The sequence below is a fragment of the Thunnus albacares genome, chromosome 24 (genome assembly GCF_914725855.1).
Source record: "Thunnus albacares chromosome 24, fThuAlb1.1, whole genome shotgun sequence".
Taxonomy (NCBI): Eukaryota; Metazoa; Chordata; class Actinopteri; order Scombriformes; family Scombridae; genus Thunnus; species Thunnus albacares.
The window spans coordinates 17,529,600-17,556,784 of NC_058129.1; the positions used below are offsets into that span (position 1 = coordinate 17,529,600).

The 27,185-nt window shown below is 38.0% G+C and overlaps 3 protein-coding genes and 1 long non-coding RNA gene across 7 annotated transcripts in view; 2 read left to right on the plus strand and 2 right to left on the minus strand.

Annotated features, from left to right (window-relative positions):
- The window catches only part of LOC122976258 (glutaminase kidney isoform, mitochondrial), a 34,351-nt gene extending 27,183 nt beyond the window's left edge, over nt 1-7,168 (plus strand). For all 4 annotated transcript variants that reach the window (XM_044344652.1, XM_044344653.1, XM_044344654.1 and 1 more), the window contains 4 exons: nt 1,130-1,191; nt 1,426-1,502; nt 1,613-1,676; nt 2,284-7,168. In XM_044344652.1, coding sequence (XP_044200587.1) covers nt 1,130-1,191; nt 1,426-1,502; nt 1,613-1,676; nt 2,284-2,431 — 351 coding nt within the window. In that variant the 3' untranslated portion in view covers nt 2,432-7,168. The remainder of the gene's footprint in view (nt 1-1,129; nt 1,192-1,425; nt 1,503-1,612; nt 1,677-2,283) is intronic.
- The window catches only part of LOC122976244, a 1,153,509-nt gene that overhangs the window by 445,326 nt on the left and 680,998 nt on the right, over nt 1-27,185 (plus strand). The gene's annotated exons all lie outside the window — the stretch shown is intronic.
- On the minus strand, nt 11,876-14,307 carry LOC122976402 (stonustoxin subunit beta-like). The gene is made up of 4 exons (XM_044344850.1): nt 14,300-14,307; nt 13,934-14,107; nt 13,615-13,661; nt 11,876-13,464 (listed from the first exon to the last, which is right to left on the minus strand). Exons 1-4 carry the CDS (start codon nt 14,305-14,307, stop codon nt 12,893-12,895), a joined length of 801 nt encoding a protein of 266 aa, XP_044200785.1. The 3' UTR covers nt 11,876-12,892.
- On the minus strand, nt 17,784-20,053 carry LOC122976292. The gene is made up of 2 exons (XR_006400889.1): nt 20,015-20,053; nt 17,784-18,119 (listed from the first exon to the last, which is right to left on the minus strand). It is a non-coding gene; the product is annotated as an uncharacterized LOC122976292 (long non-coding RNA).

Sequence of the window (27,185 nt, forward strand, 5' to 3'; positions counted from 1 at the left end):
TTAATACATGTTTCACAGTTAAAGTATGAAAGATATCAATAAAAACCATCAGTGATGATATATGATTATTTACCAGGTGCAATATGAAATAAATGTCAATTTATTTAAATTAATTTCACAGTTTTGTGAACAGTCATTCCCAATAATGTAAATAATGAGTCATTAATCAGGATCTGGACGTAGATAAGCAGCAGAAAAATAACTTATGGATGGATGAATTAACCAATAAAAACCAATAATAACTCATTCATTTAAGGTCAGACGTCTGGAACAATAGAATTGGGGATTTTCCAGCCAGGTTTTGCTAAAATTGCTTTGAAATTGATTTTTTTTTAAAATTATTTCTACTATTACTGAAATATCTTTAAGAAATAATATTTAAGACCTTTGTGAATGAAATTTAAGACTTTTAAACACCTTCTAAGCCCCATATCAATATTTTTTAAAGACTTTTCAAGACCTACAGATATCTGCAGGTCTTGAAAAGTCTTGAAAAACTCTGAATCCCTCAAAAAAGCCCTTATAAGGAATTAAAAAGTCTTGAATATTGTTTCTGTCCTGCTGTCGACAGGAAGTTGTCAGTAGTTACGAGATGTTCTACATCTTAAACTACAAGTGCGACTGGTGTGATTAAATTAATTAAATTATTTTATAATTGGTTACTAAATCCATCAGTTTGCTGCCACTAATCTGGGTCTAGGTTAATTGATTAATTATATTACTTCTATAGGATTTATTGCTATATTCAGCTGGGAAGAAGTGACAGAAATGTGACATGAAGGTCAATGAATTCATGTATTTAATAAATAATTATAGGATTTAGTGTCCCTGTTGGTTTTCTGTCATTCGTTGAGCAGTATGATGTAAACCTGCTACAGTCGCTCTTCTCTTGTTACATTTCTTCTTGTTGTGGTTTATTTTTAGTCTAAAGCGTCATTTTATCAGGCAGCACAACATTTTTCAGTCAGTCTGCGTCACATCCTGCCTCCGTGTCCTCAGCGGCCTGGATGCTGCTGCTGCATGACCTTGTCTGCAGGAGTTGAATCCACAGCGCCATCTGGCGGACAATTACTGAATAACCACAGTTATTCACCATTTCAGGCTTCAACGGCTTCTTGTTGTGTTTCAGGTGAAGTCGGTGATCAATCTGCTGTTTGCTGCTTATACTGGAGACGTGTCAGCGCTGAGGAGGTACACATCATATTTATTCTCAGTGGCTTTCTCTCTAAATTAAAAAAAAAAGCAAGAACTTCCCTCCTGATGAGAGATTTAAAATACCAAAACTGATAAATTCCTTTATTTATGTGCATATTTTGCTTAATTAGAACCATGTTTGTATGTTTGAGCTCTTTGCTTCTTGTTAAGTGGAGGAAGTTTTTTTTTACTGTACTTATACAGTTGTTTTGTCGGTTATTTGTCATCCAGGTTTGCGTTGTCCTCCATGGACATGGAGCAGAGGGACTATGACTCCAGAACGGCGCTGCATGTGGCAGCTGCTGAAGGTAAAATACTGACAGAAGAGATTATTGATTAGACATCAGTGTGATTGGTGTGTTTCTGTTTGTGGAGCTGATGTGATGTGATGTGATGTGATGTGATGTGTGTGTTCCAGGTCACGCTGAGGTGGTTCGCTTCCTGCTGGAGGCCTGTAAAGTCAACCCGGTTCCCAGAGACAGGTAACCTTACACTCATAGATCAGATCAACTTTAATTTTACTTTATTATAAAGGTGATGAAGCTGTTTCTTCAAACCCAGTTAAAGGACAGATTCACAATTTTTCCAGTGTGTCTTAAAACAGCAGTCAGGTGTCCATATGAACAGTGATCACTCCTCCTGTTCATACTGGATATTAAAAGTCCACTAATATCCACTAATATCCAAATATCATTTAGTGCAAAAATGCATTTGAAAGTTATATGAGGCTTTTAGCATCAAATTCCCTCTTTGTGTTTCCCTGTTGAGCTGTGGTGGAAGTATAGTAACAAAAAGAGGAACTTTGGCACTAAAAAGACTGTAACGTTGAAAGATATCTACTTGATTTGACACATTTGGACGCTGAAGCTTCATATTAGCTTCAGATAAACTCTTAAATACATTTTTGTACATTTTGTTCTCCATCACTTCCATTGTAAGGTCATTATGAAGGGATCTTCTAATGGTCAGTATGAACATGATGAATGATTACAGCAAGAAAAACATGTGTTTCTGTTGTTTGAAGACTTTAACTGCAGTCAGTGTTTATATGAATAAACTGCTCTGACTGTTGCTGTGTGTTTGCTGCAGGTGGGGAAACACACCGATGGACGAGGCGGTTCACTTCGGCCACCACGATGTGGTGACCATCCTCCGTGATTACCACACCCAGTACAGCCCTCAGGAAACCAGCGACGACAAGCAGAGCGCAGAGAAGAACCTGGACGGTCTGCTCTGATGGAAAACGTCAGAAAACAAGCGTAACCCGTAAATCATGGATGGTATCCACCGAGGGGGAAACCCACCTGGACGCTATACAGACAAAGAATTCCCTCTTAAACTGTTCGATCTGAAGAAATCTACAAGAAAACATCTTAAATCAGGTCAGAAAGTTAAACCACCTTCCATAGAAGTCACTTAAATCAGCTCAGACAATAAACTGTGCAGTAGATTAATCAGTTAAAACAACGTAGATGAAAGGAAACGGCGTGGAAGCTCCTCATCATGTTGTTACTAGGTGTTGTTTTTGTATTATATTACTGTATCTACTCTGAACAGGGGAAAACATTTTTATTTGGATTTCTCCTTCTGTATTTAGCTTTTCTCTGTCACCGGCCTCCAGCTGCATGCTGGGTAAATTCAGCTGCGGCTGCTAAGTTGAGGGACGAAGTCGTTTTTAATCGCGAAACTCTGAAACAGGAAGCAGCAAGTGTTGTGCCCTCGTTTAAAAAAAAAAAAAAAACCTTCCTCACTTCATCATCACAACATGGTGGAATGTATCTTCCCCCCCAAAAACACATTGGTGTGTGTGTGTGTGTGTGTGTGTAAACATTGATATTTATTTATCTATTTAAGATAAAGTGTACATTCATGTAGTGTGTATATTCCTGAGACGATCTCACAGAGGCCGAGTTAGTGTAAATACGTACAGCTGTAGAGTTGTAGTTTCTGTAGTCGTGTGTGTGTGTGTGTGTGTGTGTGTGAGGTAGATTTCACTGACACTCTGGAAACTGTCAGTATTTAATCTTTAAATATGACACAAATATTAATTTTTGTTACCTTGTTTAAACTTGTAAAGGTGACTTAAAACACTTTTTGTTTTGCTTTCTAAAGGCCATTTTTATTTTTCCCCCTCAGTGGAGTTTTATTTTTCACTGTTTTACTGGATTATTTGCTATTTATTTTGTTTTTTTTTAAAAGGAAAAAAGTAGGAAATAATGTAAGCAAGTCAGCCAAAGTTCAGGTTGTTTGTTGTGTTTCTACATATCAGATGTGACAGCAGAAAGACTGAACTGCTGTAAAGATCGACAACATTTAAACGCACAATATGTAAGTCTCAGCCGTTAGGGGTCTCTCAATCCAAACAGTAACAAAAGACGGGGTTTGATGATGTCATGAAGTAGCGTGGGATCATGGGAGTTGTTGTCTTCGTTGTCAAACAACCACCGCTGTTGTTCGGTTTCTCTCAGACAGACGTCGCTCTGCGGTCAGCTTCCTGGATTCCTTCAGTGTTCGTCATTCAGGAGGTTTTTACTGGGAGTCGAGTTATCCTCAGAGGTCTCCTCCTCTCCAAAACAAACAGACATGGTGATTAAACCAGCAAAAACACTGAATAAAGCAGTTTTTCATTAAAAATCAGTGTTTTTCACACGCTGGACGTCCAGTGTTTTTGGTTTAACGAGTGACCGTGTTAACTGGCCGCTGTCTCCTAAAAGCCTTATCAAATTTACATTAATCAATTTATATCTTTGTTTATTATCTACACAAACCATTTATCACCTCGTAATGTTTCTTATAATGTGGGAAACAAAATATAACCTATAAGTTGGCAGTGCAGCTATAAAACATCTGGATTTATAGTTATCTTCATTCGGAACAAGGCCCATATTCAACCAATCTGTTCAGCTTGTGGCTAAATATTGTGTGTGGTCACCTGGTTTGACCAACCTACCATCAGTTTGGATACTGTAATAATAATAATAATAATAATAATAATAATAATAATAATATACCGCAACAACATTCAGCATTTCCCAAAAATAAGTGAAGAAATGTGAAAGCTTCTTGTTGGCGACACATTTAATTTACATAATTTAAGACAAAGAGGACCAGATGAATATATACTGTATTGAACATTCATTTTAAGATAATTTAAGGTTCTGTTCATGTTTTCAACAGCTGATAACCACAGAGTTATCCGGCTGAAAGTCTCCAGTTTACAAGGTCGCTCGTTAAACCAAAGCACCAGCGGGGCTGTGAGTTGAGCCACTGCTCAGCTTGATTCTCAGATAATTTAAGATCCAGATGTCCAATGACAAAAATCCTTGATCTTGTTAAAAGATATAATTTAAAACAACCAAAATCTAAAAAGTGTATCAAGAAAATGTGGCTTAAAACGGGATAAAAAGTCAATTTATGACAGAGCTTCTGGCGGACGACCACAACGCCGACGCTGAAGTTAAAGGAGATATGACGACATTGACGGGCGACCAAATGAAACAGACCGTTCTCTGGGTTTGAAAATTGTTGGAAACATTTGGGATGATGTAAGTACACAACTCAATAAAATATATAACATAGTTCTAGTTGTTTTTACACATTTTACTGCAGAAAAGTTACATATTTGGGCTTTAAAGTTCTCTTAAGCTTTTATGTTATTTGTTTTAGATTAAAGTTAAAGACGTTACAGCTCACAGGTTTACAGGTCTCAATACCCAAAATAACTCCTGTCAAAGGAACAGCACTCAACTACAGAAGATATTTTGTCTCACTGATGTTTCAGCCTTCAAACGTTTATTTCTATTTCTTGTTGTTGATCTCAAAGTTTCCAAAAATACCAAATATGTCCAGCTGAATTTAGGGAATCTGTGTCTGCACCACAGCTGCTGATTTGGCTCAAAATTGAACATTTTTCATTGAAGTTCTGCAGAGTTCGGTCTCAAATGTCCCCTCACCACCAGAAACAGACTTTAAAGCCTTTTTCCTACAGTTGACCCTTAAAGTTATGGCTGGATTTTCATGTCCAGTCACTTAACATCACAGTTTATTCACACGTTTGAGCTGCAGGACACAAAAGTCCGACTATTATCGTTTTTTGAGTGCAATTAATTTGAAGCTGTAACCTCAAATCTGTGAGAAAGTTTTCAGCCTGTAAACGTGTTGTAATGTATCACATGAAATGTGAAGGTTTGTATGTAAACACTTGTTCCTGCTGAGGACTCAGGAAGGTTCGGTCTGTTTCCACCACAGATTTTAAAGAATAAAAACAAAACTGGAGGAGCTTTATAACACAGACGGATAGTTTTTATATCTGACGTGCAGGAGAATCTGTCACACTCTGAACGGTGGTTTTGTGTGTCTGTAGCGTGATGGAGGTTTGGATGTTTCTGTTCAGCAAACCGTGATGTTAACAATCCACATTTAGTTTAATTTTAGAGCAGCAGGAAACATTTCTAAGCCTTCAGGTTGGGATCAGTTCATTTTTAGGGGTTTGAGCCTGAAGGGATGAAACTATTGTTTTTGTGCCGGTTAATTATTCTTTTTCTTTAGAAATGTTTGTGCAAATTCTCATGAGATGATATATGGTGGAGACATGAGATTTTGCCCTTTGATTGGAGGTTTTGTGCAAGTGAAGCCCAAGAAATATGACCTCAGTCGGCCTGATGGGGGCGCTATAACAACGAACTTTACATTTTCAACTTTTGAGCTGTAAAGGCTGATTTATGGTCGCTCACTTTTGATGAGTGTCGCTCAACAGAAATTAAAGAGTCATGCAAGGTTTTCAATTCATGCTTCAGTGAAAGATTTCAGTCATCTCCATGGTAACCAGACGTTATCCTCCACATCAACTCATCCAGACCAGGAATAATTAAACAAGGGCGTTTTAAGTTATCTAAAGTTACAGACCAAAATATCAATATGGAAGTTCAGTGAAAACTACAATCACCATGGCGACGTTAGTAACACTACCTAATCACATTGCACGACACAATATGACAGTGCCTGTGATATATATATATATATGTCATTTCTTGACCTACCATAAATCAGCCTGAAGTCTAAGAAACAAAATTCTGTACATATAAGCCACACCCATTTACGCCTAGATGGATTTTCTGCCATTTTGAATTTTTTGAACACATTAAAATCTAACCAATCTAAATTGTTGGTCCAATTGCTACCAAATTTTCTGTTGATCATTATTGGACCAAGCTTATCAAAAGTTGCTAAAAGCTTTATTGGTATCTTATTTAGTTTAGACTAAAGTCAACAACCGTTGGGCCGATAATCACAAAACCTGCAGGATGTGTTCACAGAAGTACCTGAAACACACCCTGAAAGTTTCATTCAAATCGACCACTAGGGGGCGCTACACATGCAAAAAGAAATGGGCGTGGCATAACATAAATCAGACTCGTGCATTGGGCCTGGCACAAATTTGGCCATAAATCACTGATAGTTTGTCCAAACATCACCAGATTTGATGGATATTTTTTAATGAAGCTCTTGAAGCTTTCAACTTCCAACGGTCTGTGTTGGCTTGAACCCCGGAGCCGCTGCTAGCAGTTTTATTCTTTCACTGAAATTGTTCATTTAATGTCTTTGAGTGCAAAAAAATTGATTAAAATTTCCCAGAAGCACAAAACTTCCCCTAAAAATGCAATATTTTAGAGGCAATTAGCAATATTAACTCAATGATTGTAAGATAAAATCAGCAATACGGATTAAATTTTTCCTTTCCTGAGCTGATCCCGACCTGCAGCTCCTCACTCAGCTGTCGTCAGTGATATGATGTCTGTTTGTGTTGTTGAAGCTGCGACTGACGTGTTTCTGAATGTAAACGTGTTCGGTGTCCTCGGTTCCTCTTCATGTATATTTCTGCTGCTTCGGCTCATGTTGGGCAGTTACTGAGTGTCGCAGGCAGTTCAGATATTTATTCACAGATGAAACATTTAATAAAAGTCATAAAACCTCACTGGATGTCTGATGTGTTTTTTGGGGGGGGGGTTATAAAAATATTTAGGGGGAGTTTGTGTGAAGTTTTAGTGACATGAAACACTGTTTTGTTATTCTGTTGGATAATAATAAAACTGCCTCAAAAGATCTGAAACCATTTTGTAGTCTGTAAATAAAAACTGAGTGAAAAATTATATAAAATATAGTAATTCATTATAAAAATTATGTGTTATATTTATTTAAACATTGGCTTAGTTTATGTGATTCTTTTTATGATTAATTTTATTCTACACTTTTATTAATTTTCTGTTTTTATCTGATTGTAATTCTTTGTAATTTGTAATAATTGTAATTCTCAGTCTCTGTGAAGCACTTTTGTTAACGTGTTTTTAAATGGGCTCTATAAAAAAATTTAGAAAATCTAAATAATTTGAATTAGTTTAGACATTTATTGGGTATGTATAATTTATTTCAGGCATTTATCAAATTAAAATATGTGCAGATTACTGGTCTTCACTTACAGTCTCATAATCGATACATTTTTAAGACCAACAACCAAACAAAACGATTAAAGAAACGCTGCGATTACTTTAAACTGTGAAGAAAAGGTTGCAGGTTCAAGGAAATCAAATATTTAATGAATAATCTGTAAATCCTCAGCAGCAGTCTGACTCAGTGGCTTCTTGCAGAGTTTCAAACCTCAGTTGTATTGTGATTTTTGAAAACAAACATCCTACTTAAAGACTGAAAAACTCTGAGGACAAAACAGTTTAAAACCAACCAGGAGGCTCGAGGATGTAGAAAACTCTGCAGAGAGTTTAGAGTTGTAGGTCTGAACATTTGGTCTCTTTGTGTTTCTGAGACCGTAGCTTCAACAGCTGAACTGCTTTTTATTTAGTTTCCAGATCATATTCTTTTAACGAACATGAGAAAAGTATTTCTGATCAAAGTTTAGTGGTGTTTTAACTTTATAATACTAATAAAACTACAAACTACTAAAGTCAGACTTAATTAACAATACAGTCCTTGAAATTGGGTATTTTGACCCTGTAAAGCTGTCAGTGTGATGCTAAATCAATGACTACATATCAATTAAAGTGACTTTGGTATTTGGCTGAGTGTGAATGATATTCAGGAGCAGAAATAGTTGATATTCAGTCTCCAAGGAGTGTGTCTCAACCTTCATGTAACACTTAACATTTCATTAAAACACGTTTTCTTTGGATCTCTATTTACTGCTTCGGCTTCTTCGTCTGCACTGCAGCTCCCAGTGTCACCAGTCTGATGACCAGCAACACAGGCAGCACTTTCACCTGGAGTGGGGTGTTACCTGTTGTCATAGTCATATGATGTAGTCACATGACTGTCATGCAGTCACATGACTGTCTTGCTTGTTGGACTTGTTTGGACTGTTAACTGTAAGTTTGCTTTGTTTAATACTTGAAGTTTCTCTTTAGTAACTTCAGGGTTTGTTTCTTGCTGTTTGATGTTTTTATTGCAGAAAGTTTGGAGAACTCTCATGTTGGAAGATAAATCTATATGTTAAATTATTGATAGACCTACTGGAATCAACAGTATTAATGAACAGCTGATGATTAATTCCTTTCTTCAGCTCTCAGATATCAAACTACTTTTTAACGTTTCTAACGGCGACCTTTGAAAATCAGATGATTTTCCACTGATGTGGAGGAACAATCAGAGGACAGTCATGAAGTTCAGTGTTGCTACAATAACATGCACACAGTCCACTTCTGTTCTTGGTTTATAATTAGTTATTATAGTTATACAGGAGGTGAGTTTAAGTTCTAAATTTAAAAAAAGGCAAAAAAAATAGTTTCTCTTGAATAACAAACTGAATTTTAGATCAAATAACATTTTATCTGCAATGTTAAATCTTTCACAACGGTTAAGATCCAACATTTGTTGCTGTTTGACAAGTTTGTATCAACTGTAAAAGAAGTATCAAATTAAATGTGCCCTGATTATAATAATTTAATACATTCTCACACTATTAATGTGACAACAGCATCAAAGAGGACTAATAGATAACTGAGACTATTTAAATGTTGTTTATTGTTGTTGAATTTACTATATATTAATGAAACTAAAGCTTTCTGTCAAATTCAGTAAGTGTGTCAGTGAATGTAAATCATCCTCCATTCATCATGTGTGCTGCTCTTCACTTCACTGCAGCTTCATGACACCATCTAGTGGCCTGATAGTAGAAGTGCAGCAGTCAGAGCTGAGCCAAAAATATAAATCTAAATTTCTTTCAAGCTTGGGGTCAATCAAGATTTTGATCAATAGTTTTGTTTGTCTGCAAAATGCAGATTTGAAACATCATATATTTTTAAGGCAGTTAAGAAAATATAATAGAAGATCTGCACCACCTGCCATCATCATTATGCATAAAATATAGGTTATCACACACAGCTATTGACTATTAGTATCATCCAACACTGTAGTCCAGACAGATTAGTTAACTTGTCAAACTCATGAATGTAGTTGACATCTTCCAGAGATGAAATGACTGGAGCCTTTTAAAGCAGCAGTTTCCTTCTGAAATGTAGTGAAGATGAAGTATAAAATAGAAAATTATAATATTAATGTAGAGTATGATTAAAATTCTATTTAATAGATAAAGAAAAGCAGAACGTCTTCATAATTGACAAAATGAAAATCAGTAAAACTACCAGTGCACTCAGTGTATAAATACTAAATTATATATGAATGAATTCATGAATTTTTATCTTAGTGTGGTGACATTCATGTTCCAAACAGAAATTAATCATTGCTGCAAACCACAGACTGTATGTAGTAAGAAAAAACAAAAATAAACAAACAAACAATATAAATGCTACTTATATAAAACATTTTTTCTTATTGACCAGGCATCGTCCAAATACTCACACAGAGCAAAAAAATCATTTCATAATTTTCATAATTTCAACATCTTCCATGAGGAAGTTTTCATTTTTAGTTTTACAAAATAATATATAACTGACAAAGCTGATCCTCTTCTTCAGTACCAACATACCATCCTGTTCCAGTTCTAAACTCATTTCTCATTAATCCACATGTTCTTGTATATTAGGATACAAGTATTATCAGTAAAATGTAGGAAGTATTAAAAATAAAGAACATTATGCAGCAGAATGGCCTCTGTCTGTCAGTGGTATATATTATATTATTGGATTATTATCACTAATCATCAACATCTAACCAACCAACTACTTTATATACTGATTAAAAATGTCTATTATTGTATGTAGTGGGGAAAAACTACAATATTTGGAACATATATTGAAATGGGGGGGAATAGAAGTATAAACCACCACTGATCGTCAAACTCAGGTGCATCTAAATGAAGCAGAGCCTCGTTACTGTTATCAGCTTCACCTGTGCTCTCCCTGACGTGACTCCTAAAGCCTCACATGTGTTTATACTCTTCCATTTGTAACTTAAAAAGCATTTTTAAAACATTTAAAAAGTGCTATATTCAGTTTAAACATCACCAAAATGCAGTAGTAATGCACAAATACAACAATCTCACTATGTTTTCTTTACATTTATAATATTGTGTATTACAAATTTGAAATATTTAATGGTTATTAATTCGAAGTATAAATTTAGCTCTCTTTTCTTTTTCTCACGGGTAAAACAGCTGACTGTGTTTCAATGACGTCACACCTCTTCCTCCTACAAGTGGTAACATTTAAATAAACTGTTTTCTACTCTTTGCTGGATTCAAATGGTTCATTTAACTTCTATCTCTTGTCATCAATCAGTGTAGTCAAAGTAGGTGGATTCTTTGCTTAAGTGGGACTTCTGTCTCACTCAACATTAGAGGGACTTTTATTCTTGGGGAGGGTGGTGGGAACTGATGGTATAAAGGTTAGAGAAGAGGGCTTGAAGATAGAACATCACTGGTTCAATCCCACACCTGTAGGGGAATGTCAAAGTCTCCACCCCCAAACAGCATGCAGGTGCAAATATCTGAATCAAAAATTAAAGATAAGTCAGTAAATAAATGTTTTCACTATTAAGGTAACTGAGATGTCTTTGGTTAATCTGGTGTATTAAGTGTTTCACAGAGCAGACACAGACACACACACACAGTTACATGTGAAGCAAACACAAGTCTGCCGACTCATCTGAGAAGTTTTCATTTTACCCCGATAGGAAGGCGGTGGTTTTGTGTATTAGTAATGACACAACATAACAAGCAACAAACATGCAATGGCAAGAGACTTCCAACATTTTTAAAAACTTGTTCGCACCTTCATGCGTCGGTAAAACCTCAGGTGGATGGGACTCCCTGTTTCATAACCCCCTGCTTACATACCTGCGGAACATCGGGGGAGGACAAGGCCCCCCCCCTTACCCACTCATGTGGGACACAGTTGTTTTGCTCCAGTTACTGGTGAAGGAGAGGGATCGAACCAGCCACCTCACGTCCGCAGACGCATCTGAGATCTGTGTTGACGAAGCCGTCACTCCACCAGGTCCCCTTCGCACTCACAGCTCTTCTCTGAGCGCTTTTCAACCTCTCCTCTCAGTGATGTCATTCAAAAGTCACAGACTGGCCCGGGATCGAACCCACAACCCTAAAACATAAACCTGCTGTCTAATACACTGCGCCACAGAGTCATACTGTTCTTGAAGCTTTAGTCAATGGATTTCAATCTCACTTCTTAGTGATTTCGTTCAAAAGTCACTGACTGATGTGGGATCGAACCCACAACCCTAAAATGTGAACCTGCTGTCTAACACACTGAGCTATACACTCAGATGATTGAGGTGTCTTCATGACGTTTTCACTCTCCAGCTGTGTGTCTGACTTAAAAAACTTCAGTGAAAGTTGGATCAAACCAACAACCTTAAAACTTCCTCACAGCTGTCCATCACAGTGAGCTATGGTTTCCCGTTGAGTTTTAGCTTTTGTCAGCTTTTCAACCTTCAGTCATGTGGCTCAATTTCAAAATTCACTGACAGACGCAGATTTGAACCCACAACCCCAAAAATGTCACACTGAACTTACAGGCATCTCTACACCTGGAGCTACTGGACCAGGACAGTCCTTAAGTACTCAAGATATCGGCTTTAAAAAATCTCCAAGCAGCTCTGAATTGAACCTTAAAGCCTTTGAGTAGCATAATTAAACACAGTGAGGCTCAAGGGTTAAACCTTTACCAAGGGTTTTACATCTTAAATACAGCTGCTGACTTTAAAAAAAAAAAAGACTGATCAAGTCAGGATTGAACCCAAAACTCCTAAACTTCAGTGTTGCTGTCAAACACAGTGAGCTAAAGCTTTGGACCAGTTGGAAAAAAAAAACATTTGAGGTTTTCTATCTTCAGTCAGAAAGTTACTAAAACTGCAAAAGAAGCTGCTTCAAATAAGTTTCTAACACAGTGAGCTTCAGAATCAGATGGTACAATAGACTTTTCTTTGGAGCTGTTCAACCTTCAGCAGTGTGTCTGACTTGAAAAAGCTCAATGACAGACTGAGGATTGAACCCACAACATCAAAACCTTGAACCAAAGTTAGAAACCTTTTTAAAGTTAGCAGCTGTATTTAAGATGTATGTATAGACCATGTAACAATACATATATGCATATATATGACTGTCAGTCATGTGGAAACCATGTTGGGTTTAGAAACTGTTTTTACAACCAGTGAGAGATCAGGTTGGTACTAAATAACATGAGAAAGTTTCTCTCACAGGAGGAGACTCTCCCTCCTACTGAGAACACAGAGACAATGAGGAACCAAACAAACCAGACCAGCCTGACCTAAACCCAAACCCAGGGCATAGAGGTTTAGTGAATGTGGTGTTGAAGGTTTGGAGGTGGATCAGTGTGTCAGACGAGACTCTGTAGAAGGACATAATGCCAGCAGGACAGTCCACATATACTGCTACTCCGTTAGAGACAGAGGAGGAGGAGGAGGAGGAGGAGGAGGAGGGAGAGGGGATGACTGTTCCTCCGTTATCGTGCCAGAGAGAGTAACCATCATCAGAGCAGTTCAGACTCCATGACTGATCATTCCTTCCACATCTGCAGTCATTACTGTCTCCTTTCCTGCTGATTCCTCTGTAAGACACTGATACATGTACCCTTCCTGTCCACTTGACCTCCCAGTAACAGCGACCAGTCAGATCATCTCTACACAGCAGCTGAGGAAAGACATCAAATCTGTCTGGATGATCAGGATATGACTGATCCTCTTCCACATATGTCATCTTCCTGTTGTTGTCAGACAGTTTGAGTTTTCCGTTTGCTGTGTTTGTATCCAGTGTGAGTTCACAGAAATCTGATATAGACAACAAGACACAATACAGCTGCAGTTATTGATCTATCATCTGTTTGATGACATTATCTTCATCCTCAGTAGGATGTGAATGAGTGATGTCATAGTTTGAAGTTTACTTTGTTTTCATGAATCAATTAAAAACACACTTACACTTCCTCAGACCTGGTGTCAACCATCGGACTCCAGCAGGCTGCAGCCTGAAAGCATGGAAACATGGACGTTACATCGCTCTAGTCTACTGTTTTATTATTCTGTTCAAATGTGAGGTTGGGCTTTTTATAGACTTTTATCCAATCTGAATCCAGTATCCCAATCTTTATGAAACCCTGATTGAATCTAATCAGGTTTAACTTTCAACATTTACAGGAAACTTCAGTTAAAATAACAAAAACTTAAAGATTCAGTTGAGATCTGTGATCAGCTCTGACAGAGAAAATGATTCCAGCTCTTCCTCCTTGTCTCTCCATACCTGAGAGTGTCCAGTCTCCAGCATGGATCCTTCAGTGCAGCAGACAGCCGCTTCTCTCCTTTGTCTCCTGGATGATTGTAGCTCAGGTCCAGCTCTCTCAGATGGGAGGGGTTGGAGCTCAGAGCTGAGGCCAGAGAAGCACAGCCTTGCTCGGTGATCAGACATCCTGACAGGCTGCAAACACACAAAACAACACGCATGTCAGACAGCCTGAGAGTACTGTTGTGTGCGGTCAGATACAACAACAAACTGTCTCCAAACTAACTAACTAAAAGCTGAACTGAATCAGGGAGTTCCAGAAAGTTGAGCATCCAGCCAGATGGGAAAAGTCAGCAGCTGAGGGATGATTCAGCAGCATGCTTTTACCTCATCATTGTGATCTAAATGTTAAAAACATTAAATGTTTTAATAAATGTGTGATTAATCCTTAATGAAAAACAGGAGAACATAATAAGTTCAATGCATTTTTAAATTTGAGGAAAGCAACAATAATTTTGAATGGTGATTTTTGAAATTTTAAATTAAAAACGGGTCAAACATATTTAGCATATATGGTACTGCACATAACAAGATGCATACAGGCAGTGGATGTATTACCAACAATAAAATTACTTTTTACAGTGTTTCAGGCTTTCCTCCACATGTCAGCATGGAAATTGATCCATAATGCCTCAAATTGCATGTCTTTAATTAGTAGAAATGCACACACCCAGAGTCACAAATCTACTTCCATGAATTTCGCTTCTTTTACTTCTCTAGTATTTCACATCTATAACATAATCTACTGAAATGTCCGTCAGAATAGGTTACAGCTATTGATGTGACTCAGGCAGGTCTGAAACATGTTAATGTCTGAATTTTACATAAATATCATTCAGGTGTCACTGAATGTAATCCAGGATGTTGCAGAAACATCAGCACTGATGTTCTGTGTGTTGCCCACGGTAGATTATTTCCTTTGACTTAAATAAATACTGTACCTGCAGCATCACACAGCAGCAGAAACGATAAGTGCGTCTTTAAAGTGAAAGAGTGATGTGCTTATTTACGCATGTTGCACAGCAGCTGTAACTTCATTAAAAGGATCGGTCAGGATCTGACAGTAATTAATGTTCTGTGTTCTGCTACACATCTACCTCTTCAGGGGAGGTAACAGTAATTCAGGGAGCTCTGCTCCTCCATATATTCCTCTGCATCAGCCCAGAACCCAAATTTATTTGACACTATTTTTCAGTGTTTGCAGATCCCCAGTATTGACCAGGCAAATTGGGAGGAACTGGACAGAGATATAAGAGATGTCTTCTGCACTCTCTTCCCTTGATGATGGTAAGGCCCCAGGACCAGTTGGTCTACCAATCAAATTTTATAAGACATTCTCTAATGTCCTCACCCAGTTCCTGTCATTGGTATTAGCAGAGTCACTTGAATGCTAAAAATTACCAACCAGCCTTTATCAAGCTTCAATAAAACTGCTGTTGAAAAAGGATGAAGATTCCCTTGATTGACTCCCACCCAATTCCCTTTCTAAACTCAGATTATAAAATATCAGCTAAAATTTTAGCTTAATGTCTAGAAACCTCCCTCCCACTGATAATTTCCCCTGATCAAACTGGCTTTATTAGAAACAGGCACTCTTTTTTCAACACTAGACAATTTTTTAACATTCTCTACACACCCCCATCTGGAAAAGCAAACGATCCAGAGGTTGTGATCTTACTTGATGCCAAAAAAGCCTTTGATCGTATCAAGTGGGACTATTTAATTTTTGCACTCAGTCGCTTTGGATTTGGTCGGAACTTTATCAAACGGGTAAGCATCCTTTATCTATCTCCCACAGTCACCGTACGCACCAACCACACTTCTTGAACTTCCTTCCTGTTACATAGAGGTACCAGGCATGGTTGCCCCTTCCCACCCTCCTATTCACAACAGTGATCGATCCTGCTATCTCTCTTTGTTCAAAGCAGAATATCAAAGGGATCCCCTGATATGACTGCGAACAGTAGGTGGTGCTGTATTTACATTTAATTGAGCAGACGCTTTTATGCAGATGATCTTATGGTCTTTTATCCAGAGCCAATTCCTCAATCCCACAAATGCCCTTTATCTTTAAAAAGTTCAGTGTGATATCAGACTACAAGTTCAATTTGTGCATTCTCTGTTAACAGGGCTGCCCTTCAGATTTCCAGGAACTCTTTCCAATTCATGGTGGTCAATGACCGGTTATCTTGGAATCAAGATAACCAGGAAATATTCCAGTCTTTTTCATAAAACTATAGAGAACCTAATAAAAAAAATCCTTATGCACAGGAAACTCTTGCCCCTTTCAATAATTGGTAGTGTTAATGTAGTGAAGATGAATATCTTACCTAAATGTATATATCTGTTTCAATGCTTGCGCCTTTTTATTCCCAAATCCTTTTTCTCAAAATTTGATAGTCTTTTAGACTTTGTTTGAAATGGCAATACACCGCATATAGGTAAAAAAAAACATTTTCAAAAGCCAAAAAATTTGGGGGGCTTAGCACTGCAAAATTCCCAAATGTACAACTGGGCTGCAGCTTTTAGGGCTCTTTTATACTAGATGCATCCTGATAACCCTGACCCATTTTCAAAATGGGCCCACATTGAGGAAGCATCTTGTTACCTAGTCATCTTGTCCTCTCTTTTGTGCTTCTTTCTCCCTTTATTGTGGAACAATGTGTGCAAAAATCAACTTGTAAGACACTCCCTTAAGATTCATTTCACCGCGCACAGACTTAAAAGTCTCTCTCTGCTTAACAATCATTTCACCTCATTTGCACAGCTACAAAGCAAATATCATCTTCCAGTTAAACATCATTTTAGTTTGAAAGTGACGTTCAAACTAAAGTGAATTTTAAAACTTCCAAGTTGGGAAATTCATTTGCACTAATTTTCCCAACTTCCCTTTCAAACTCTTGCCCACTACAATTGACTCCATCCTTCAAATGACAGATCTCAAGAGGTGTGATTTCAGGCTTTGAGTGTGAATATAGGCTACAAATTAGATGATAATATCTGAGATGGTGCACTGGATGGGATATTTTCATCATCTTTCAATGCCAGACATCATTTAATAAAGTTCAAAATACCACATCAGGTTCATTGGTCCGGGGCAAAGATAATTAATATTGCACCCAATTTTGATCCTACTGATATTATATGTAAGAGTGAACCTGCTTCTTTATACCACCAATTTTGAGCCTGCCCTTTAGTTAAAAAACTCTAGGAAAGGATATTCAAATGCTTTTCCAAAATATACCACACGGATATTCAACCATCTCTGTGCATCATGTTATTTGGAGTTATACCAGTAAACTTGCCCCAGTCTGGACTTCAGTGTGGGGCGGTGGCCCTGACTATGCTTCTTGCAAGAAGGGTCATTCTTTTAAATTGGACGTTGACTGATACTCCACCATTCAGGCACTGGCTTAGAGATCTGCTGATGTTTTTGGGTTGAGTGAAGATCTGATACTCACTTAAGGGTAAATCCAACATTTTCTGTAAGATCTGGAACCCCTATGAAGCTTCTCTTGCGAAGACTGATTTTTAAACAATTCTTTCCCATGGTCTTCATAAAAAGAATTGTTTCTGTTCCTTCTCCCTCTTTTTAATTTAGGATTATCATCATTAGCACTGTAATCATTATTATTTCAGCCATGTATTGTCTGTTTGTGTCCCCTTTGTGCGTATATGTGTGCTTTACCATATTTTTAGCATGCCTCTGCATCTCATTGATTGTATGTGTTTGTGTATCTTTATTATGAATGTGTAATTAATTATTCTGTTCTCTTCATGCCCTTAACTACAAAACCAATAAAAGAGTTGAAAAAAAAGTGCATGGAAAGTAATTCTGTACTGCTAAAGTTTAGTAAAAACTTGTTTCAGAAATCATATGAGCAGAGACAATCCTACACAGGTTTGATGTTTATCCTCCAATATCATTCAGATTTTAAATAGTCATCTGTTGAACAGGTTGATGAATCCTGACCTGAGAGTTTCCAGTGTACAGTGTGGACTCTTCAGTCCAGCAGACAATAGCTTCACTCCTGAATCCTCCAGGTTGTTGTTACTCAGATCCAGCTCTCTCAGACAAGAGGACTGGGAGCTAAGAACTGATGACAGAGCTGCACAGCTTCTATCCGAGAGATTACAGCCACTCAGTCTGGAGAGGAAATTAAAAAAACAAGTAAGAAGTAGGGTTTGGCATCAAGAACCAGTCCCAAATTAGAACCAGTTCCAAAATTCTGATTCCAAAGTAATAATTAAGAAGTTTTAATTTTGATTCTACTTATCGTTTCCTAAATGTAATAACCCTTTATTATAGCAAACAAAGGCTACATATCTGCAAGGACGTGGCTGTCTGCCAGGACGTGTCTATGTCATGCATCAATGCAACAGTGTGTCGAGAGAGAGAAAGAGAGCATGTGTAATGGTGAAGCTGGTGACCAGAGAAGAGAGTATGAAGTCAGCAGTACAGCTGTGAATGTAGCAGTGCAATGTGTGCACAGTTTAGGCTATTTGTCAGTGAATAAATGCTACAACTCCTCAAGACCCAAGCCAAGTTCCCATGTCTTGCTTACCACCTGCTGATTAAAGTGCAGGGGGTTAGCCCTCAAGTTAACGACAATAGGTTAGCCTAACCTGACCTGAATTGAGGTGGACTGACCTTTACAGTGGACCAGCTATTCTCATTGTAGTGACAATCTCAGCCACTCCTAAACAGAGAACAGAGAAATGTCTGGCCGCTGAGTCTCTCTTGAGTTTTACTCAGCCCGACAACAGAAAAAAGTATGTATGGAATCATGTCCGCGGACCATGTACAGTGCAGCTGTCCGCAAACAAAGAACTGGGACAGCAGAATGTTCTATTAAAAAGATTTTGAATTTACTTATTTTGATGAAACAATAAAAGGCAAAGTAAATGCTTAAATGAATAAATATATTTTGACATCTTAGCTTCGCTGCATTGGCTTCCAAAATCAAGAATAGAATTTAAAATCCTACTCCTCACATACAAAGCCCTTAATGGTCAGGCACCATTATATCTGAAAGAGCTCATAGTACAGTACTACCCCACTAGGGCACTGTGCTCCCAGAATGTAGGCTTACTGGTGGTTCCTACAGTCGCCAAAAGTAGAATGGGAGGCAGAGCCTTCAGCTATCAGGCTCCCCTCTCATGGAACCATCTCCCAGATTCAATCCGAGGGGCAGACACGCTCTCTACGTTTAAGAGTAGGCTTAAAACTTTCCTTTTTGATAAAGCTTATAGTTAGGTCTGACCAAGCTCGCCTTGGACCAGCCCATAGTTATGCTGCTATAGGCCTAGACTGCCAGGGGGACTTCCAATGATGCACTGAGCTCCTCTGTCCTCTTCTCAATCTGTATGTATTCTTTTACTGTTAATGCATGTTACTAACTTGACTGCCTCCCCGGAGTTCTTTGTGCTTTCTCATCGGCAGGAAGCCCCATAAACCATGCTGACGTGTTGGCGTCCTTCTTCTGTCCTTCGCCAGCTGTTCCTGCTGTTGTTGCTGTTTGTTGCTGCTAGTCATGTATCTGTTGTTGTTGTTGTTGTTGCTGTTCTGCTTCTCTGTGTCTCCACCCCTCCACCCTCTTCTCTCTCTCTCAACCCAACCGGTCAAAGCAGATGGCCGCCCACCTAGAGCCGGGTTCTGCTTTAGGTTTCTTCCCATTAAAGGGGAGTTTTTCCTTACCGCTGTCGCCAAGTGCTTGCTCATTGGGGGGGGGGGGGGGATTGTTGGGTCTCTCTGTAAACTACAGAGTATGGTCTAGACCTGCTCCATGGAAAAGTGCCCTGAGATGACTTTTGTGGTGATTTGGCACTATATAAATAAAATTGAATTGAATTGAATTTAACATTGCACCTCTTTTTTTACCATATTGGAATTGAAACTGGGAATTGATAAGCAGAATTGGAATCAGAATCGCTAAAATTCAAATGATACCCTGCCTTAGTAAGAAGTTGTTTATTTTTCTGTTAAAAAGACAGCAGCATATTTAAATAATGATGAATAAATCTAACTATCTGTGTACTTACAGAGCTTTGTTGGAGACTTTGACCACTGGCAGCAGCCTCAGAAGGGCCTCCTCTGAAGCAGAGTATTTCTTCAGGTCAAACAAATCCAGATCTTTTTCTGATGACAGTAAAATGAAGACCAGAGCTGACCACTGAGCAGGAGAGAGTTTAACTGTGGAGAGACTTCCTGATCTCAGGTACTGTTGGATCTCCTCCACTAGAGAACGATCATTCAGTTCATTCAGACAATGGAACAGATTGATGCTTCTCTCTGCAGACAGACTCTCACTGATCTTCTTCTTTATGTACTCGACTATTTCCTGATTGGTCTGTGAGCTATTTCCTGTCCTGGTCAGCAGACCTCGTAGGAGGGTCTGATTGGTCTGCAGTGAAAGACCCAGGAGGAAGCGGAGGAACAAGTCCAGGTGTCCATTAGGACTCTTTAAGGCCTCATCCACAGCACTCTGGTACAGATGTGTCTCTGCTGATTCTTGCATTGTTTCAGACTTCTGGGATGTTGTTTGTTCTTTTGCCAGCAGATTGATTCCAGAGTTGATGAATGTCAGATGAACATGAAGAGCCGCCAGAAACTCCTGAATGCTCAGATGGATGAAGCAGAACACCTTGTCCTGGTACAGCCCTCTCTCCTCTTTAAAGATCTGTGTGAACACTCCTGAGTACACAGAGGCTACTTGGATATCAATGTCACACTTTGTCAGGTCTGATTCATAGAAGATCAGGTTGCCTTTCTGCAGCTGCTCAAAAGCCAGTTTTCCCAGAGACTCAACCATCTTCCTGCTCCCTAGACTCCAGTGTGGATCTGTCTCAGCTCCTCCATCATACTTAACATTCTTCAACTTGGTCTGAACCACCAGGAAGTGGATGTACATCTCAGTCAGGGTCTTGGGCAGCTCTTTTCTCTCCCTACTTTTCAGCACATCCTCCAGAACTGTAGCAGTGATCCAGCAGAAGACTGGCATGTGGCACATAATGTGGAGGCTTCGTGATGTCTTGATGTGAGAAATGATTGTACTTGCCTGCCTTTTATCTCTGAATCTCTTCTTAAAGTACTTCTTCTTCTGTGAGTCAGTGAACCCTCTGACCTCTGTTACCATGTCAACACACTCAGGAGGGATCTGATTTGCTGCTGCTGGTCGTGTGGTTATCCAGAGGCGAGCAGAGGGAAGCAGTTTCCCCCTGATGAGATTCGTCAGCAGTACATCCACTGAGGTGGACTCTGTAACATCGGTCAGGATCTCATTGTTGTGGAAGTCCAGAGGAAGTCGACACTCATCCAGACCATCAAAGATGAACACAACCTGGAACTCTTCAAACCTGCAGATTCCTGCTTCTTTGGTTTCAGTATAGAAGTGATGAACAAGTTCCACCAAGCTGTACTTTTTCTCTTTCAGCACATTCAGCTCTCTGAAGGTGAATGGAAATGTGAACTGTATGTCCTGGTTGGCTTTGTCTTCAGCCCAGTCCAGAGTAAATTTCTGTGTTAAGAATGTTTTCCCAATGCCAGCTACTCCCTTTGTCATCACTGTTCTGATCGGTTCATCTCTTCCAGGTGAGGCTTTAAAGATCTCTTCATGTGTGATTGTTATTTCTGGTCTGTCTGGTTTCCAGGATGCTGTTTCAATCTGTCTGACCTCATGTTCATTATTGACCTCTGCAGTCCCTCCCTCTGTGATGTAGAGCTCTGTGTAGATCTGATTCAGAGGGCTTTTGTTTCCTGGTTTAGCAATCCCCTCAAACACACACTGGAACTTCTTCTTCAGGTTAGACTTAAGTTCACGTTGACCAACTGGAGCAGGAGTTTCTGAATAACCACACAAGAAATAGGATCAATAATTATTGATAATAAAGAAAATATGACAATTTAAAGAATGCATTTATGAACATATTTTCCTCCATCTCTTGAGACATCAAATGTCTAATTGATGTTAAATCTATAGAAATCCTCTTACTATTCTGCAGACGGTCAGCCAGCTCCTCCTGTTTCATTCTCCTCAGGAAGTGCAGTGTGATATTCAGAAATGCCTCTCTGCTGCTCCTCCTCTGCTCTTCCTCCTCACCATCTAATAGGTCCCCATCATCCCTCTGACTCTCTAAGCATTCTGGGTCATCTGGACTCAGAACCTTCTTCATCTTTTTCAGCTCATTCTTCACAAATGTGACAATGTTCTCTTCAAGCAGCTGGAACAGAATACTATATGAATGACACAATCAAACTAAAATCATGAAGCAAACACCAGATCGATGCAGGACAGACTGACGATCCACTGGTCTACAAAGTGCTGCGTGGAGATGACAAGAATAGATGTAAAAGTAGTTGTTCTACATGTACAGACCATAAATATGGAGTCCAGGTGTGTTTGATGCTTCTGGGCAGACTGACTGCTGGGCACCTCTGAGCTCTCCTGGTCCACTCTATGGAGGAATCAAGAAAAATTAGCTCAAATTATGTCTGTGCACACAGAGATAAACACAATCTAAAAAGGTCCATCAAGTGATATTTGGATGTGAACAGAGAATCAGATGACTCCCTGTAGTGGTAAAGCTTTACTAGTCCTGCTGATCCCACTGAAAATCAACAGCTCTGTTTGTAGCTTTAAGCTCAAAATCAGTTTGGTTTAGTCCCAACATCTCAGAGAATGAACCTTTAGTTAAGTTTATTTGTTCGACATGGACATCACAATAGCATTGGTACTGCAACATACAATTTTGCACAGGTACCAGATGCACTGTGTTTAGTGTTTGTAGTGAAACACTAAATTAACACCTATAACACCTGTCTATCAGTTTTACGGACAAAAACTTTAAGCAACATCACTGATTCATAATTGGTGGTAAATAATCAAAGCTTCAAACTGCAGCTAAGGTACTGACACTGGGGACGAGCAGTCCTCTACACCCACTCACAACAACATGACAAGTCATCCAAAAGTAAATTCTGTTCACTGCTGGAAGTGAAACGTCCAAAGATTCCCTGAGTTAAGTGTGCTAAAATATTCTTTGGAGAACTTCAGTAACAAAGATTGCATCAGAGTTGTGAGTTCTGTGTCTCACTCATATCAGAAATATCAATGAATGATGTTTTTTTCAAATAATTCAACTGACAACTATTTACTCTGTTTTAGATTTTAGCTCATATTGTTCCGATTTTAATACTGAGAACAACTTGAAAGACACACAGCTGGGTTCAGGTCCAGGAGAGTCTGGTTTCTGATGGATCCTGGTGGGAAAATATCACTTATCATTTTATTAAAGCTCACATATTCAGCAGAATTCTTCTTTAAAAAGGTATCGAATTTGAACAGTTTTAACATAAAAAACAACAAATGCACACTGCACTTTACATGCATAGAATCATATGTTTATACTGTTGTTGTTTATAATATTTTAACCGTTACTATTGCTTTTACCATTTTAAATATTTATTTTTTTCCCCTACTGCATTGTCGAGGAGCTAAAAACCCTTAATCTCAAATAATTCAACTGACAACTATTTATCCTGATTTAGATTTTAGCTCATATTTTCCTGATTTTAATACTGAAAACAACTTACTTTTGATCACATGAATGTCTTTGTTTAAAGTCAACAGGAAAGTCCTTTGACCGAGTGCTCTTGAAAGACACACAGCTGGGTTCAGGTCCAGGAGAGTCTGCTTTCTGATGGATCCTGGTAGGAAAACATCACTTATCATTTTGTTAAAGCTCACATATTCAGCAGAATTCTTCATTAAAAAGGTATCGAATTTGAACAGTTTTAACATAAAAAACAACAAATGCACACTGCACTTTACATGCATAGAATCATATGTTTATACTGTTGTTGTTTATAATATTTTAACTGTTACTATTGCTTTTACCATTTTAAATATTTATTTTTTTCCCCTACTGCATTGTCGAGGAGCTAAAAACCCTTAATCTCAAATAATTCAACTGACAACTATTTATCCTGATTTAGATTTTAGCTCATATTTTCCTGATTTTAATACTGGAAACAACTTACTTTTGATCACATGAATGTCTTTGTTTAAAGTCAACAGGAAAGTCCTTTGACTGAGTGCTCTTGAAAGACACACAGCTGGGTTCAGGTCCAGGAGAGTCTGCTTTCTGATGGATCCTGGTAGGAAAACATCACTTATCATTTTGTTAAAGCTCACATATTCAGCAGAATTCGTCTTTAAAAGGTATCGAATTTGAACAGTTTTAACATAAAAAAAAACAAAAGCACACTACACTTTACATACATACACTCATGTGTTTTATACTGTTGTTGTTTATACTATTTTATCTGTTACTATTGCTTTTACCATTTTAAATATTTATTTTTTCCCCGTCCTGCATTGATGAGAAGCTAAAACCCTCAATCTCAAATGATTCAACTTACAACTATTTATCCTGATTTAGATTTTAGCTCATATTTACACAGCTGGGTTCAGGTCCAGGAGAGTCTGGTCTGTGCTGCTTCCTAGTTCTTTAACACAACACACACAGAGCTTTGGGTGTGAATAACGGTGGTGGAGAACAGTGATGGACAGTTAGAGAACCTCATCTCACCTCTGAGCTTTGGTCTGGCTGTCATGTTCTCCACTCAGAGAGCATTTAGAGGGAGGGACTCCCTCCGCTCTGTCCTCACACTGATTCATGATGCTGAAGTCACATCCACATCAGTCACACACACTTTCTACCTTCATCTGGAAAGGAAACATAAATCATCCTTTACATAATTTCTCCTGTGAGAACCTCCTGTGATTGGCTGTTATTTTCTGTTATATATCAGTGTGAATGAAGTCAGACAGCAGTGAGAGGCAGAGCCTGCTGCCATCAACTGCTGCACTTCTACTATCAGTCCACTAGATGGCGTCGCAAAGCTGCAGTGAAGTGGAGAGCAGCCCACTAACTGAAATTATTGGAAAGAATATACATGGAAGATTATAATTTGCTATTTTAAGACATCCCAAATGCAAAGTAAGTATGAAGAAAATTTAACTCCTAGATGTTGGAGAGAATGTGGTGAACAGAGTGCAAACCACAGTCATATATTTTGGTCACGTCTTCTAGGAAAATTTTATTAAGAGAACTGAATATTTTTGGCATTTCTATGTAATATTTTTTGTATTTATTTTATTGTCTTTTTCTTTGTTTTTTTTAATTTTGAAATTTGTCTCGTTTTTGTGTTGTATTTAGGTTTTGCATAGGATTGCTGATTTTACAGGTTTTACACTTTTTGTTATGTGGCTTGTTTGGTTGTGTACTTGCAGGGCAAGTGAACGAGAGCTTTGCTCTCAATTCGTTTCCATCCATCCATCTATCCATCCATCCACCCACCCATTCAAATGAAAAACACACTTACACTTCCTCAGACCTGCTGTCAACCATCGGTACCTATATTGGTATAATTTATCCTCTGACTTAAAATTTTCAGTTTATTCAACTATATCCTATGAACTAATATTTATGTAATCAGTTATCTTATTTACCAATTAGTTTCTCCTTCCCGCTTTGATTCTTTTTTATTTTTTCTTATGATATGTAACTGTATTATTATGTTATCTAATTTATTTGAATGCAAATTTTTTTAAAAAAAAGAAGACTAGCACACATGATACATGGAGAAGGATTTACATTCTCTGACACACTGACTGAACTTGAGAGGAAGCTTCATTAATATTCAGTAAACTCAACACCAATAAACAAAATTTAAAGTTTCAGTTATGCATTAGTTCTCTTTGATGTTTATGTCACATTAGTAGCGCACATAATGCACAAACACAAATGTATTAAATTATTATAATCATGGCAAATTTACTTTGATACAACTACTTTTACAGTAAATACAAAACTTGTTAAACAGCACCAGATGTTAGATCTTAACTGGTTTGAGACATTTAACAGCAGATAAAATGTAATTGGGTCTGAAATTCAATTCATTAATGTGTTTGATTCCAATAAATCAATAATTTAACAACATGTAGATTTATCTTCCAACATGAGAGTTCTCCAAATGTTTGATGCAATAAAACTTCAACTATGAACATCATACAGCAAGAAACAAACCCTGAAGTTACTAAGCAGAAAGTTAAACTATGAAACAAAGCAAACTTACAGTTAACAGTCCAAACTCTCCACTCCACAAGAGACTCTCCACTTGATGTCTGTCAGAAAAATGTTTGCCACAGGTGAGTTGTTTCCTGGAATGAGCTCCTCCTGTAGAGGAGGCGGGACAGGTAGGAAGACTCACAACATGATGACAGGTTGTGCATGTTTTTGACTGATTTAGTTGTTCATGTATTTGTTTGTTTATTGTTGTATTGATGGTTTTTTCACTGTTCAACTGTGAGGTGTGAAAAAATATCACATCATGACTTTCATGTTCAGAAAAGGTGAACGTTACATTTAGCATCATGAGATTTAAGACATATAACTGACAGGTATAAAACATCTTTTTATAATATTTCTCAAGTTATTCCTTCACATCAATAATTGCTCTTCATCCACTGTTACAGAACACATCACAGATCAGATGGAAATAATCTCCTCCATCACAGAATTAAAATCAATAATTTACACAAATCTGACTTTTGGACTCTTCAGAGTTTCTTCTCACAAAGACATGATAAACATCTGACATATGAATGTAATGAATTGGCTGATATTTCTGTTTGAAATGACGAGTGTTTAAAACCACTACATGGTTTAAAGAAACTCTATCAAACAATAACACATTCATAATAAATTAGTTTCTCCAGCCATTAGCCGTTCATTTCCCACAAACTAGAGAGAACCATGTCCTTTTAATGTAGCGAAATCAAACTCCACTTACTGAACTTTTTCTCATGAACTTCATTACTCTGCAGCTCTGTTGTGTCTTGAGTAGGTCTGTGTAGAAAAACAACTTTGGGGTGGGTGGGTGCGGGGCTGTTGACACATCTTCACTTCACTATGAAAGTATGCAGTTTGACTGGTTGGACTGAGTCTCAGAGTAAAGTTCAGATGCTGAAGTGATATTAAGACATGAAACCTCATCATGTGAATAAACAAACACTCAGTTGCTGTTTGAATGCTTGAAAGCTGGAGTTCATGAATCACTGCTCAGAGTCACACTGACAAACATGAACATGAACTAATCATGTAGATCAATTAATTGACTGTAAAACATCTTAACAGGACAAACACTTTT

Coding starts and splice junctions, on each gene's coding strand:
- LOC122976402 (XM_044344850.1), bottom strand. Junction 13,662..13,933: donor TGGAGACTGGACACTCTCAG/GTATGGAGAGAC, acceptor CCATGCTTTCAG/GCTGCAGCCTGCTGGAGTCC. Junction 13,465..13,614: donor GACACCAGGTCTGAGGAAGT/GTAAGTGTGTTT, acceptor TGTCTATATCAG/ATTTCTGTGAACTCACACTG.